Source organism: Miniopterus schreibersii (genome assembly GCF_964146895.1).
Source record: "Miniopterus schreibersii genome assembly, chromosome: 6".
NCBI lineage: Eukaryota > Metazoa > Chordata > Mammalia > Chiroptera > Miniopteridae > Miniopterus > Miniopterus schreibersii.
Genome location: NC_138107.1, coordinates 87,538,615 through 87,554,603, shown reverse-complemented (window position 1 = coordinate 87,554,603; position 15,989 = coordinate 87,538,615). Strand labels below are relative to the sequence as shown.

Below are 15,989 nucleotides of genomic sequence, written 5' to 3'. Positions count from 1 at the left end.
AGCAGACACCACGGCCCTCCCGTGAGCGGCCGTGCCAGCACTGACCTGGCAGAGGCAGTTTTGAAAGTATGCAGGGAATTACCACAATTGCTGTTGTTAGCCATCAAAGGTGTAAGGAGAGAGACTTGCCCGGCCCCCGCCTGCACTCGCACTCGGTTCCTCCTCGAGATGGGCGAGCAGTGAGCCCGCACCGGCCTAACTAGCACACACGGCCCTGTAGGAGCCACAGACTCGCACGGGGCGAAAATGCGAGTCACAGGAAACCCTCAGCCCCTAGAAACGCAAGAACAAGTCCTCGCTTCGTAGCTTGAGGGCTAAAGTCCTAACAGGCACCCAGCTGAATGTACTTCAGGCCCAAGCGGAAGGTTCCCTAACCTCCCGGTGCCTGGCAAACCATTTTAAGGATTCACATTTCTGAACCCCACCCCAGACTGACTGAATCCACATCTCCAGGCTGTGAGCACAAGAATCCGTTGGGTTTTTAAAAAAAAAAACACAAAACGGCCCGAGCCAGTTTGGCTCCGTGGTTAGAGCGCTGGCCTGAAGACTGAAGGGTCTCGGGTTCGATTACAGTCAAGGGCACCTGCCGCGGTTTTGGGCTCGATCCCCGGCGAACAGTCGTGTCTCTCTCCCATCGATGTTTCTCTCTCTCTCCCGGCCCCTTCTACTCTCTCTGAAAAGCACTGGGAACTCGGGTGGAGATAAAAAAAAAAAAAAGAAGTGAATTCCAACTCCCGCGTCTTCGTTTTCCCAGGTCTACAGGGTGGATGCGAAGGCCGCGGAGCAAGCTCGCTGGGAAGAATCCTCCAAAGAAACCATCAAGAAGACCACCAAGCCCTGCCCCCGCTGCCACGTGCCCGTGGAGAAGAATGGTGAGCCGGGGGCACAGGACCACGGGACGGGGCCCGCTGAGCTCCTCCTGGAGCCTGACGGCCAGCAGCTCCGGGAGGGCCTCATAGCCAGGCACCCAGCTCGGGGACCTGGGAGCCCCGCCGACTGAATCCCAGCGCCCCCCTCAGCTCCCTTGACCTCCTGAGCCCAGGCCCTCACCTGTCCATCGCCCTTATTATCACTTATTAATAATAGGAGAGCCTTCCAGTCCCCCGGCTGAGGGGTGCGGGGGGGGCAGGAAGCAGAGAGGCTGCGGCCCTGGGAGAGGGCGCGTCCCACATCACCGACGTTTAAAGGACGCAAATTTAATACAGGCTGGGGCAGAAGTAGGTTTGCAGTTGTGAGCACGCAAAACGGAGTTTATTCTTGTATTATTATTGATTAATTATTGTATTATTTTCCCTACAAACAACTGCAGACCTCCTCTGCCCTCCCTCCTCCCCCCGAGGGTCCCCGTGTGCGCGGCCGGGAGGAAGACAGGGCCGCCCGTGAATATCCCTCCTTCCTGCTCGCTGTGCCGTTGCCACCTGGCTTCTGTGAAAAAATCTTATTTTAATGCCAGTAGTTTATGGCCGTAGGATCTTGTAGGACAGGAAAACCTCCTTGGTCTTTCATCCAGCATCCCTTCACTGTTCCTCTGCCCTCGAGTGTGTTCTCAGGGGCTCTTTATGATGCTCCAGAGAAGCTTAAGTGATTGAACGGCATCCCGTTACTTTATTATGCTAATCGCATCGTAAGCGTACAAGCCTTAGATATGTGTGGAAAATTATAGGATCCTGTAACTGTGTGGTCCTAAGTGGGAAACACTGAGATAAAAGGATCCTGAGGGAGTTTTTCCCTTTATCTTCCACATACTTGTAATTTTTAAATGACCTTTGAAACAAGTCAAAGTAAATGTTTATACTTTGAAACTATATGTTTACACTTTGAATATGAAAAACATATTCATAGTATATGTTTACATCGTTACATGTTATATATTACATTATTTAGTATATTAACGTAGACTCGCAATATTAAACTTAATATCTACTTAAAGAAGGAATCGATCCTGCTGGCAAAACACACAGCGTTTGTCTCTAACTCGCCCTTCAGGAGAAGCCAGCGAGGTCAGAGTGACACATAAAATTGGTCCTCGGTGGGCGTGACATTTCGTCCCAACTGCCATCACTTTTATGTATTTATTTATTTATTTGTAACCCTCACCCAAGGAAATTTTTGGCATTGATTTTTAGAGAGTAGAAGCGAGGGAGGAGCGGGAGAGAGAGAAACATCGATGTGAGAGAGACGCATCAATTCATTGCCTTCCACACGCGCCCCAACCTGGGCTGGGCATCAAACCCCAACGTCCAGGGGTACGTGCCCTGGACTGGGAATCGAACCTGGGACCCTTCGGTTCGTGGCCAGCACCCTGACCACTGAGCCAGGGCCCTAGCGCCACCACTTTGAAAGCTGTGTGTGTCCTGATTTGTGTTCCTCGATTCAGACGCCCCTGGGCTGGGCGGGGCGGGGGGGGGCCCTCAGGAAGCCGCGTCTTGAGCAGCGTGGGGTGGGGGCGAGGTCCTCCCCCCAGAGTTTGCCGTGTCCTTTGCCCCCAGGAGGATGCATGCACATGAAGTGCCCGCAGCCCCAGTGCCGGCTGGAGTGGTGCTGGAACTGCAGCTGCGAGTGGAGCCGCGCCTGCATGGGCGACCACTGGTTCGACGTGTAGCTGCCGCGGGCCCGCCGCTGGCCGCCCAAGACACAGCGACCAGCGTCTGCGACTCTTCCCTCTCCACACACGCACACATATGCACACACGCACGCTTGCGCACACTCGCACACACACAGTTGTTTCCAAAATCACAAAACCAGGTACGGGGCATCCCTCTCGTTGTCCCGTGGGAAACAGCAGCCCTGGATGTGAGACCAGGGAGAACAGTCTCGGGCCTCAGCAACCCCTCCCCCCCGCAAGAGCACAGGTGACGTGCAGCCCACAGGTGACACGCATCTCAGAGGCACTGTCATTCTCGAGTGAGTTCAAGGCAGGCTGGACGTTCTCAGGGGTTCTCGGGGCTGATCTCCTGCCCTCTACCTTCGCCGGCACTGGGAGGAAGCGCAGGCACCCTGGGAAGTTGGTCCGAGGGGCCCTCTGGGCTTCTCTGAGGTCGGCGGCCCTGGACCCTCAGGACTCGGCAGTGGACCCTCAGGACTCAGCAGTGGACCCTCAGGACTCAGCAGTGGACCCTCAGGACTCGGCAGTGGACCCTCAGGACTCAGCACTGGACCCTCAGGACTCAGCAGTGGACCCTCAGGACTCGGCACTGGACCCTCAGGCCTCGATTCACCGCCTTCGGAGCGCAGCTCGCAGCTCCGACAGTCTCCCAGAGCGCGGCTTCCCGAGGGACCACAGGCGGCAGTGCAAAGGCCGTGTCTCCCCCCGAACCCTCCCTTTACTGCGGTGACGACACCCGGGGCTGCCTGCCTCGGTTTGTCACCTAGGTGAGGGATGACCAGGGTAGTTCGAATGTCTAAACTGCAGAGAAGAAATTAAAACTTAGTGCACTTTCACTCCACTTAATTACTTGCAACTTTAGGAACAGTTTTTCTGGAAATATTACCAAATCTCTCATCTGAGTCTCAGCCGTGGTCCTGCAGCCAGTCACACGCGGCTTCTCTGCAAACTGCGTGGACAAGGTGCCGGGCAGGAGGCGTTTGTGGACGTGGTCTCATAGCGATTCTCAGTGGTAACGGGAGAGCGGGTCGTTTAAGCGCAACCTTTCAAGAGGCCGCTTCCAGGACAATCACAGTGACCCCCCCCCCCCCCGCGCCGGCCCCAGGAGGGCTCGCTCCCCCCGCGTCCCTGTCCCCCAGCCTGCAGACCTCAGGCTCCTCCACGGCCGCCGAACTCACGGATGTTTCCTGGCCTTAGCGGGGGCTGGATGGAGTATTGATCAACTTTTCTTTTATTTCTTTTTTGAGGCGTTTGCCCCCCATCAAAAAGGTGTGTTCACTCTAAATACGCAAACCTCACTTCCTGCCGCGCGGGAGGCTCAGGAACAGCGTACCCAGTGTCTTCCGTCCTCGCCATGTCTCCTCGGGGCGATGGTGACCTTCCTGAGGGCGTCACGAGTCCACCAGCCCACGGGGCCCCTTCTGCACGTAGGGACCCTGGAAATTATAAAACCAGCGGCAGGACTTCTCTTCGAAGAAGTAGCACCAGAAACCCTTGCGAGGGGAAAGGGAGGGGCCTCAGGAAATGCCCCAGGGCCTTCGCCCCTCTCTCCGGGGCCTTCCACCCAGGGACGGCCCTTCCGGCTCTCCCTCTGCCCCAGCAGCCTCAGGCGGCTTCGCTCTGCCGGTGTGGCCCCCAGGCCGCCAGGCTCAGTCAGGAGCCCACGGGTGGTGCAGAGCTAACGGGAGCCGAGGCCGTGAGTGGGAGAGAGGAGGGTCACGGGCTGAGCCCCCATGGCCCAGCGCAGGTGCCGGTGCTGGGCCTGAAATCACTCAGGGCCTGACTGCCCCCCACGATCCCCGTCAGCAGCGCTCCCTGCGCCCACCCCACGTGAGGCACCGGGGCTCCCTCCTCACGGGCACCAGGCTTTCACACGCTCCAGGGCTTGGGCGTCCCAACTCCGCCCTCGTCGCCTGGTCCCGGATCCCCGTGCTGTCCGGTGTGCGGTGCCCGAAGGTTTGCCCCCTGCGCCAGGCCCGGGTGAGGCCCCAGGTCCCCGCTCCGTACCTGGCGGCCGGCTTCGTTTGTTTGCTCTTTGCCAGGATAGAATTCTGCTTCTTAAAACACTTTAAGGGAAAAGCCACTGTGAACGAATGTGCACCACAAGCTGCTGTGAGCGAGCAGGTGTGAGCGTGGCCGGGGACCGCGCGGGGACTCGGCGCAGAATGGAAGTAAAGGCTTTGCCGGGGAGCCTGTTTTTCTCTGAAGTGTGTAAAGAAATACTTGACAACTAGGCCTAAGGCTGTATTCAGATTGTCAATAAAAGCATCAGAAAAGCTTTTGGGTCTGTCTTTGAAGATCTCTTTTCAGTAAATGCTGGCAGTGCGGGAGGGGAGCCCAAGACGCCAGCAGCCCCCCGCCCCCGCCTTCGACGCCGGTCGGCAGTGGCCTCGTCGCCCGCCTGGGTTTGTCAGCGGCACCTGCACTCACAGCTCAGGGCCCACCTTGTCGCTCCTGTCTGTCTGGTCACCCAGCTCTGCCACCTTCCCGGGGTCAGGGCTTATCTCTGGAAGTCACAGTAGGTACCTGACCGTTGTGAGGGTTAAACGGGAACCCAGACCACGGACCCGGGACGCGGGTGGGCCCCCCCCGTCCTCTCACCTTCCTTCGGCTCCGCGTGTCCCCCGAGTCACCCCGGGCACCCACCTGGCTTGTTCCTTCCCTGCGGACCTCCCCGCGCCCCAAACATCCCGGCCCTGCCCTGCGGTGTAGACTCATGCAGGGAGTTTAGCAAGTGAGACTGTCCAACTGGGGAAATAAAGGGGAGAGAGAGGCGAGGGCGTCACAGATGCGGCCGGTTCGCTGGTATGACAGGCGGCTACGTTAGAGAGAATTCAAAACGCAGTGTGTGTGTGGAGGCTGCTTCTCCTTTCAGTGGCGATCGTTCAGTCTCCATGATTGGGATGTTTAACCCCATGTAAATAAAGCGCTTTTCCCTTCTTTGTTCCCTAAGTGCGACTTGACCTCAACCCGCCATCCCCCGAGGCCTTGGGGGAGCACAGGACGCGAGCAGCGCCGGCCGAGGGCACGGGACCCAAGGTCAAAGGCAAACGTTCTAGAAATTTCCACTTTAGAAAAGAGCGTTGCTGAGAAGTGGAGCGAGTGCCAGCGTGAGGTGTGCCCCTGCGCGGACCTGTTAGGATCACGCCCGGACGGCGGGCCCAGTGTCGGCCCGGCGCAGAACCCGCTCAGCCACGCGAGCCGCTCAGAGGGCCGGGCCGCTCCAGCCGGGGGACCTGGGAGCCCACAGGGCACCGCGTTCAGACAGTCCCCGGTTAGAGACGCAGGCGCCTTTCTGAGGGAAACGATCTCGCTGGCGGCATGTTTGTGAGGGCGTCTTGAGGGTAGGTGAGTCCATTTCCCCCGAATAGGAAAATCAGCCGCTGCACGTCCGAGGTCTTGTCCCTCAGTCCTGGGGCCTCATTCTAGCTGAGGCCGGAGCTGGAATGACACGCGTGATCCAGCTCCCGCACGACGCAGGTGACGGAACAGGGACATGCGTCTCTGCTGCACCTTGAGCCGGGAGCCGCGGGGACCTTCCCTTGGCCTTCAGTCTTGAAGAGCGAGCGTGTGGATTTCTCATGGGAAGATCTACACCTCCCTTTGGGAATGAATCTCTTGTTTAAAAACATCCGGTTCGAGTTCATGACACTGGTGGCGATCGTTTACCACGTGCTCCCGTGCCAGGCGCTCTGCTCAGAGCTGGACGCGCTCAGCCGTCTTCCTCCCCCGGCCCGGCCCTCGTCTGACCGGGAAGAAGGACCCTCGAAGGGACCGGCCTGCTCGAGGGCGGCCAGCTGGGCGCGGCCTCCCCTGCTTCCTCGGAGGCTGAGCTCCGGGTCCTGACCCACTGTGCCCAGGGCACCCCGCGCAGGGACAGGGACAGGGACAGGGACAGGGGCTGGGACTGCCCGCGAAGAGATTCCGTTCACCTGCACAGGTGGCCTCAAAAGGAGAGCCGCGTGCCCGGCGGGAGGAGCTCATGCTGCAGGGTTATCTACTCACCCAATTACCCAGGTTCAATCAGTTGGCTTTTATTCAGCTTTTAAGAAATACACCCGACTCCCAGGTTGTGACTTCCCGCGGTGCACTGAAGCACGGGTCCCACGGGTCCCCGGAAGGCTCGGTGGCCACGCGAGACGCGACCGAAGACTGTTTGGTAAAGACGCAGGCTGACCCGTCAACAGTTCCCCTTCCCTGGCTCTCACCCGAGCCCAGCTTTGTCCCTCACGGAGGGAGCGAGACAGCATCTGTCATCCGCGTAGCTGGCGGTTCTGTCGGTTGCCATTTCATTTACCCAGAATTGTGATTGTTTTGACTAATGTTTTTCTTCATCACTTCCTTTAAGAAGTCCATCATTGGGTTTTAAAGATAAAGGATAGACTAATGCATTTTATAAAATAACCACAACGTGGCCGCCCTTCCACTCTTCAAGTCACCCTGCTGCCTGATCAGTGGTGGTAGATGTTCTTGTCTCTGTCTCTCACATCCTACGGGAAATTATTCCCGCATCACAAGGTGGAACTACTTGGTTTTTATGCCCCGCCTTCTGCTTTTTTCGGGGGGGGGGGGGGGCGGGTAATATCTGCTCCACCGTGCAAGAGAAAATATTGTGAATTTAGACGAGGGGAAGCTATCCAAAAGATTCACGGGGATAAAGGAAACGCACAGTGAAGAACAGCCACCGTTTGCAAAACACACGGAATTTGGGGCCACCTGCCCCAAGCTGCCAGAGGACTCCCCCTGACTTAACGAGCGGCAGTCACTTCACATCAGACGTGCTCTGGACCATGTCCCTCAGGAGTTGCTGGACAGTGGGCCACTGCGGCCCTGCGAGCGGCCAGCTTGCTCCTGGGATAGACCACGGGGAGGTCCCGCGGTTGTGCCCCGGGAGATGGGTCCAGATGTGGGACAGCGAGGCCTTCACGGGGACGCGGACAGGCCACATGGGAAACGCTGGATGGAGGGCAAAGAACAGGGAGCTTGAGGGCGGGGCGAAAGGAGTCCTGGGAGTTGGGAGAGGATCCCAAGACTCACCCTGCAACCTCAGGGTCAGCCTTGCAAACGACGTGGTTGGGAGAGGAGGCCAACATGAGATAAAGAAATCCCTCCGTGACCTTGTGTTTCTAAAGGGCAGCACCGTTAGAACGGAATTCACAGTGTTTCGTGGGACACGCGAGGATAACTGCCTGGTGCGCCCGCAGGGCCTGCTCAGCAGGAACCTGCTCCTGAGACGTTGGCGCCAGGACTCGGGGCGCACAGCCCTGAAAGGATGTCTCGGGAATGCTGGCGAGAAATTAAAACAAGCCTTTGGAATAGAGAGAGACTGAATTCCGCTGTCTTCATCACGAAAGGTGGCCATGATGCTGAAATACGCTTCTCCAATGGCCCAGTTGTTTAGATGCCCAACTACCTACTACCCTGGCGAGGACGCCCCTGCTGTAGGTGCTGGGAGGACCGGGAACCGGACCTGTGAGCACCTACTGTGTGCACAGCCCCGCCCGACACAGTCTCTCCTTTAAAGGTGATTCTCTTAAGTGAGATTTTCTGCTGGGCCTGTTTGGTACCAAGCAGGAGAGGAAAGTTTCCCCTCCAACAGGAGGGCAAAGCCTGCCTGACTGGATGGCCTGCCCCTGCGCGATGAACAAGCTGTCGGTTTCCACAGAGGCCTCTTTGTGACGGGTCCCTGTGGACACAATGAAGCAGTCACAGCAGAAGCCGTGCCCTTCTTTGTGGCTGGAAGTGAAACCCTACCACGCGGAGCCACGGTCCCGCTGCCTCCCTGGCTATTACACCGGTTTGCGTTCTCGGTGTAAAGTGGTTTTGCAGCCTGGGAGATGGATGATGTCTGATTAACAGTAATTCTCATATGTTTCACTTTAAAGGGGTTTGCCGTGACTGTTCCCCCAACCACCAGTAACTTAAGTATCATCCATCTAATGACAAAAAGCCACAGTCGCAGAATATATATCCTGTTCGGGGTAAGGTTGCTGCCAAGATCAATGCGAAGCGCTTGAAGGTCGCTGTAACTCCCGCGTGGAGTTCATGAACGGGGCACAGTCTGAAGACTCATCAAAGAGGACCTCTTAGTCATTCATCTATCCCTGCACCCACGCGACTAACATTTGTTTAGCGACTTCTTTCTGTCCATGTCACCTCGTGCTAGACCCTGAGTTGAGCTGGTCAAGCAGGGAGGGGTACAGGAGTGGGTTCAAGGTCAAAATTACATCGCCTCTGAAAACAGAGCCAGAGCAACATTGTAGCCAATCACAGCACTGGAGCAACATTGTAGCCATGCAGGAGAATGGCATGTTCTGAAGAGATTTATATGTATGTAGGGTAGAGTGTCATGACGTGTACAACTATCAAATAGTTCGGCAAAAGGTGTGTGTCTGTATATGTATACATAGATACACACACAATGTGTATATATTATGTATAAATATATTATGTGTGTATATGTATCTATATAAAGAGAGCAAACATTGCAAATTAGTAAGTTGGTTAATCTAGGTGAAGAGAATAGGGCCGTCCATTGTATTGATTTTTTACCTTTTCTATAGTTGTAAATTTTTCAAAATACAAACTTAGAGGAGAATTTATTATCTCTGGCCTCAAGGAACTTGCCATCTAGAGATCAAATATTTTTTCTAATACAAAGGAAGAGAAGGGAGGACTGGATTGAAGAGTCCGGGTCTGAAGTCACTCGGAGGACGTGGGAACTATTAAATCAAGTCCGGAAGCCTCTGGTGAGGAGCTGGGCGGCCGTGCCGGCCACACCACAAACGCCCCCGTCAAGGACGAAGCCTGTGGCAGGTGCGCTGGGTGGAGCTGAGCCCGGCCTCCGCCAGGGCCTCCAGCTAGGACCCCTGAGACCTCAGAGAGGATGCCCTCAGGAGACCAAACACTGCAGGGTGTCACGGAGACCCCCTCCCAGCACCCGGAGAGGGGCCCTTGTAGGTTTGGCTCCTCAGAGAGGACAATAGCGATGCAAGTGTCTGCAGCCAGGTCACAGCCTTCACAGGAAAGGTGCCCCAGGTCACGGAGTGACAGGTATTTGTGACACTTTAACAGGCATTTAGTGATGAGGAATGCAGAGAGGATGTTTATGATCATAAATCAGAACAAAGCTGCAGCAAACACCCTGCTTCATCTCGGTCAGGACTGCGCAGAGGCGAAGGAAACGGCCACGGGGGCGCAGCTGGGCAGCCGGGCCTGACTGGGCCACGGGCGGCAGGGCTGTCCTGGCTGTGGGAAGGCTCAGCCCTCCCAGGAGACCACGGGAGGCCTGATCTTCTCTGATAGTGAAGTTGACACAAGAGGAGGGAGAGGGAAGAGTGGACACAGGGCCTGTGGAGTGGGAGCAGGAGCCTGCAGACTGGAGCGCCGGGCTCAGAGTCACCTCTGATGGATGACCTCGTGGCCAGGCAGGAGTTGACTTGGCTGGGAAGCTGAGGTGTGACCCCTGAGCCATCCAGGACAGGACCAGAGTCAGGCCCTCCCGCTAGAGCCCAGAGCCACCCGGCAAAGCCATGATCTGAGCCCTCCTGCCTGTCTACTACTTTGTGGTGACTGAGGGAAGTGACACAGTCAGCTGCAAGTCCTTCTCACAAATAAGTAGCAGTATCAGGAGAACTGGGAAACAGAGACTAGCAAAGGTGGGCCCCAGAGAAGACCTCGGCAGGGACAGTGGTTCTCTCCCATTGCCAACCAGTCCCAGACCCAGGACTCGGACCTCAGGCGGCTCCGCACGAGCCTGCATCCTTCCTGAGCACGGGGACTGCACTGTCCCCATCAGACCCTGCATCCAAGGTCTCCTCCGTCCATCCTGTTCAGTGGCGTTGACACCCACCCGGGCCTTCCTCAAACCCCAACTGCATAGTTTGCTGAGCTGCTAATGCTTTTGATCTATGGGTCACCTCACCCAGCAGGCCTAGGCCACTGCCCCCCCCGTCCCCCACCCCAGCCCTGGGTGCCCTCTGGGCTCCCAACCCCAGAATTCTGTTTTGTGAGATTTGTTCCCCTGCAAATTCATGCTCCAATTGGGTCTCACTCTTATTGGAAACTGCTTCTTGTCCTTTCTGGGTTCCAGCCACGCAGATGATCCTCAGGGTCCCTGTCAGCTGTAAAAATTGACTCAACTGCCCTCGGGCTCCTGCGCCCCTAAGTAAATTGAGTCCATCCAGTTACTCCCATTTGCTGCTGTCCCTCAGAAAGAGTGGCATTCTCCTGTCTGACCAGGCTCCCCCACCACCACCGGTGCTCAGAATCCTTCCCACATCCCCTGGACCTTGTTCACTTCCTCACCCATTTTTTCTGGGATTTAAAAAAATGTTTTTATTGATTTTAGAGAGAGAGGAAGATAGGAGGGTAGAGAGATGGAAACATCAATGATGAGAGAGAAACATCGGTCGGCTGCCTCCTGCACGCCCCCGACTGGGGATGGAGCCTGAAACCCAGGCATGTGTCCTGACAGGGAATCGAACCAGTGACCTCTTGGTGTGTGGGTCCATATGCTCGACCACTGAGCCACACTGGCCAGGCTGTTCTGGGATTTTTCATCTCTCTCTCGGGGTTCCCTGTGTCTCACCAAGATATCCAGTGTCTTCCCCACACTGTCCTCACAGACCATGAAACCCAACGCACCCCCACACACACACACACACACAGGGAGAGTGGCCCTGGGATGTTCAGGGGACAGAGATTCCAGGGCTTGTATCATGTGCTTCCAGGGAAACCCGCCCGTCACCTGGGTCTGACTGGCTGACCACCCCGACTGTGGCGTAGGGATTCCAGCCAGGTCCTGTCCCAGGAGATGGGCTCTGAAGCTGGGGTGAAGGGAACAGTCCTCGGGCTGTGGGTCCGGAACCGGGTGGGTCGGTTCCAGGTCTTCACCAGAACGGCTGACCCTCAGCATGTGGAAGGTTCTGGAAGCAGGTGGACCCTGTTCATCTCAGGTCACCCAGCCACCTTGCCCTGACCCTCCACTGAGACCATCTTGTGAGTGACAGACAGACGTGAGCAGAGCAAGGACACAGGCCAGGTACAGAAGGTCACCAGGGTGGAAAGCCCCGGGTGCCTAGTAAGGACAATGGTCGGGTGGGACCTCCCCCCCGGGGTGGCCTTTCCTCCAGCATATCGCTGTCCTGCGGTTTGGACCCCCTGACCCTTCCTCCCAGAGATGACATCGAGGCCTCAGTTTTATTCCAGCTCCAGGCCCAGAAAAGCAGCAGAACCAGCCACAGCTGACCTCAGGCCCAGCTGCCTTGAATGATGGCCCCGCCCTGGCGCCGACCAACCAACCAAGCGGAGACCCAGACCCTGAAAGGACACACGCGGACAGCTGCTGAATATTATAATGAGATCTTTCCAGCTAAAATCTCCTCCCTAAAACCATTAGGACGGAGGACCCTGCGCTCCCCTCCCTGGAGCACCCCTGCGCCTCCCCACCCCCAGGCCTGGTACCTGTAGCTGCCTCACTCTCAAGCTCCTTCCTTTGCCTCTGTAACTTGTTTGCTGAGCCCATTTCTTCTGGAAATTACTTCTCCCACCTCTGTGATTAACGAAATAAATCTTCTCTTAGAGTTCGGGCCTTGGCTCTGAATTCTTTCCCAGCCAGAGCCCCGGCTCCGAGGTTGCTGAGCCCAGGCCCGGCCTGACCCCAGCAGACTGACACCCGGTGCGTTCCCGCCGCCGACAGCCACCTCCGCTGTGCCCTTCCCGGTAACCACGGGAGCCACGCCGCCTCCTTCCAGCCGCTCGCGTGAGTAGAGCCTCGCTTTCCCGCCGCTGCGCCTCTTGCCTTCCTGACCCCCGTCGAAGGCCTGCCCCCCCCCCCGCCCCTCCTTGCGGTGTCCCCGGAGCTGCAGGCAGGGGCTCCTCTCCGGCCTCCACACAGGCACTCAGCACACAGTAGGAGCTCAGCCTGTGTGTGAGACCCGCGCAGCCTCCTCTCATTTCTGAATTGATTCTCAGGGTATGCCTCTGGATTCCTTCTTTTCTCTCTAGTGGGTGATTTACGCTCCCATTCCAACTTCTAAGGTGTCTCTCGGGTTTGTCACCACCTCCCATCCTCGCCGTCGTCATCTTTAGGCTCCTGACGGGACTTTCTGACCTCACGCTCCCCCCCCCCCCCCAGTCCATCCTGCTCAATTCTTCAAAAGGAACCGCTGCTTGGAGTCCTCACCGGGGTCGTTATTTCGTGGTTTTAAAACACTTGGGGGACGTTCAGTCTAGTTCTCTGGTTACAGGTTATGGCCCCGGGTCGGAGCAGGAGGGGACAGGCCTCTTCTGTGTCCCTCACCTTCCTGCCGGGGCCACAGATGCGAGCCCCTCCCCTCCCGCGCCCAGGAAGCTGCCGGGTCCACCCCGCGCAGCGACGGGCCCGGCGGAGCTCTGGGCAGACACGCGCAGTGTCCCTGCAAGGAAGGTGGACACGGTGTCCCTGTGTCAGGCGGGGTCTCGGGTTCAGAGGACAGGCGGGTGGGGTACACCTGGGAGCAGACGGGGGCCTGCCCAGAGCCGCGCCCTCCTGCCTCCTTACCTGGGGTCTGAAGTTGTCTCCTTGCTGTTCATGGGGCAGAATTCTGATGCAGCATCTAATCATATGAATTGACGAAAATAAAATACTTTTTTTTTTTCTTTTTTTTATACAAAGGTGCTGGCTTTCTTAAGGCCATTATATTCCTTTTTATGATCTCGGGATTTTCAACATTTAAAAGCAGTTATGGTTTTCCCCAAATGGTAAGCCCAAAGCTGTTAGATTATCTCAAGAAGGGCTGTAAAAGGTGAGGGGATTTTAAGGAAACAAACATACAGAACCAGGCACTCAGACACAAACAACAGTGCGGTGATCACCGCAGAGAAGGGGGTGGGGCAGGTAGAGGAGGGGAAGGGGGAGGGGGGAGGATTGTAATTACTCTCTTTTACCTGCCAGCCTGTGGATGGGGAGTTGAGGACGCCCATTATGTGGTGGAAACAGAAACACACTGAGTGAGCGGGAGTGTTCCTCCTCCGCGGCTGAGCAGCTCCCGAGGGCGGGATGGGTGGTGTTGGGTGAAGCGATTGGGTACGAGGAGTGAGATTTAGAAATGGCAAAATTGGGAAGCAAACCGAGCTGGACTGACTTAGGGCTGAGCACCTTCTCTCGGGGGAGAAAGGAAAGGGAGGCGGGTGAGAGAGGCAGGCCCTCCCCCAGCTGCCGTCTTGGGGTTCGGGCCAGAGGAGGAGGGCACTGGAAGCAATGCCCTCTGAGCCCAGAGGTTCTGAGAGCGAGAGCAAGTGGGGAAAGGGGGGTTTAAGAAGAGCTCGAGTGTGTGGCGGGGGCAGCCCTGCCGAGAGCTGACGGTAAAGGCTTCTGTTGCTTTCAGTGGGATTTGGCCAGAGACAGATGGAGGAGACCAGGGCTGAATGAGCACATTGACGCCCCCGCACAGCCACAGAGCTGCAAATAATAGGTGAGAGCAAAGGTGGAGAAACCTGAAAACAGATGCAAAAAATTCAAAGGGCATTAAAAATCTGGGCCCATCTTGCAAAGGAGAAACTGGCCTCTGCAGGCTTCACGGAGTCTCAGCAGCGTGGAGGCCCCAAGGCCCAGGGCGTGGCGGTCACAGCCTTGGAGCCAGAACGGAGGCTGAGGCTCCTGGACCTGCTCCCTCCAGGGAGCAGCAGGTCCGCTTTGCACTGAACTCCTGTCCCGCCTCCATCTGCGCATCCAGAAAATGAAGAAACGGGCCTCGCTGGGCTCTGAGGTTCCTTTTGGTACTAAAATTCTATGGTTTTGATTCATAATGATGACTCATCGTGAGTCACCAAGAAAAAGTTAAATTATGTTCTGAATATTCTGTTAAGAAAACAGGCAAGGATGGACTCTACAGTATAAATGTTTCCATCACAGCTATTTGAATGTGAAAACCATTTTGTTATTGAAAGATGCGAGGTCCAGATACCGGGAATGAATGTCTGGGAGCCTCTCAGCCCCACGACGCTAAACGGGGACCAGCCCCGTCTCTGTAGCTTTCCCTCCTCAGATGGTGAGCCGTGCGTTTCCAAGGTCAGAGAGTCCCACAGTCTGAAATAGCACATGTATCAGTGTGCATAACGGCATTTAATGTTGATTGCCATGTCTAATTCCAGCTTAGTTTCAGAAGCAGGATTAGCCAAGCAAACAAAAATTGGGTATTTATAGTGCACTTGGCTTCTTCCTTCCTGAGAAGTCAGTGGCTTCCACATATCAGTAACCTACAGTTAATTTTATATATCCTTCAAATTATCTTAAAATTGTAATTGTTTCAAAATTAAAACAAAGGGATTTGAAGATTGTATCGCTATCCCTTTTCTCTTAGCTAATGACACATTTACTTCTTGTTTCAATGTTTTACCTGTTACCTTAGATCAGAACAACGTCAGGGCCCAGGAGACACCCCACAGCACAGAGCAGCGAGAGTGTGTCCTGCCCGGGGAGGGTGTGTCCAGCCCGGGGAGGGTGTGTCCCACCCGAAAAGTGTGTCCCGCCTGAGGAAGTACCCCTTCTACTCACCAGGACTTTTCTGTTCTCTCGTCGATTGTGCTGGTTCCAGTTTTACGTTTTGCTGGTTCTTTTCATTGTAAGAGGAGCATCCCCGCTTAGAGGAGAAGAGGGACCCTCTCAGTAGGACTTGTTGGGAACACTGATGTCCTACAGGAAGGTGACCCTCTCAGACACCCACTGACAAAGGAGACAAGGCCCAGAGCTCTCCCGTCCCCCGATGCCGTGAAGAGCAGCCAGTGACCCTCCGCTTTCTCCCCGGAGAAGGGATACTTATGTTTCCATTTACTGTGCTCGCTCAACAAACACTTGTCGGAGGCCCGTTAGGTTTCAGTGGCCTCATACGATGCTAGGGTTCCAAGGAAATTTTTTTGCTTGGAAAAAATATCCTGGATATTTTTCCCATTGATTTTTTTTAGAAAGAGTGGGAGAGAGGGCGAGAGAGAGAAACATCGATGTGAGAGAGACATCGATTGGTCGCGCCCCAAACCTGCAACCCAGGTACATGCCCTTGACTGGGAATAGAACCCGCGTCCCTCCGGTGTGCAGGCCGATGCTCTAACCACTGAGCATGCCAGCCAGGGCTGCAAGGAATTTTTAAACAATCTGCACCAATGCCTTCATCTTACAGTAAGAAACCAAAGCTCCCGGGAGGGCCTGAGGGGTGGATCTTCCCAGAGCCCCGTGGCCATCATGAGGTGCCTCTCTTCTGATACAGACAGAGGGGTGAGTTCAGAGGTTCAAGTTCAAAGACATATATCCCCAGCCGTTTTTTCCTCCGTGGTTAGAGCGACCCTTCAGTCTCGGGTTCAATTCCTGGTCAAGGGCACGTACCTCGGTTGCAGGCTCGATCCCCTG

The 15,989-nt window shown here is 56.0% G+C and overlaps 1 protein-coding gene across 4 annotated transcripts in view; it reads left to right on the top strand.

The window, feature by feature from the left end:
* The window catches only part of PRKN (parkin RBR E3 ubiquitin protein ligase), a 618,945-nt gene extending 614,061 nt beyond the window's left edge, over window positions 1–4,884 (top strand). For 3 of the 4 annotated variants that reach the window (XM_081141126.1, XM_081141124.1, XM_081141123.1), the window contains 2 exons: window positions 755–872; window positions 2,490–4,884. In XM_081141126.1, the coding sequence (XP_080997252.1) occupies window positions 755–872; window positions 2,490–2,602 (231 nt within the window). In that variant the 3' untranslated portion in view covers window positions 2,603–4,884. The remainder of the gene's footprint in view (window positions 1–754; window positions 873–2,489) is intronic. The other variant, XM_081141125.1, reaches the window with a different exon arrangement.
* The last annotated feature ends 11,105 nt before the right edge of the window (window positions 4,885–15,989 follow it).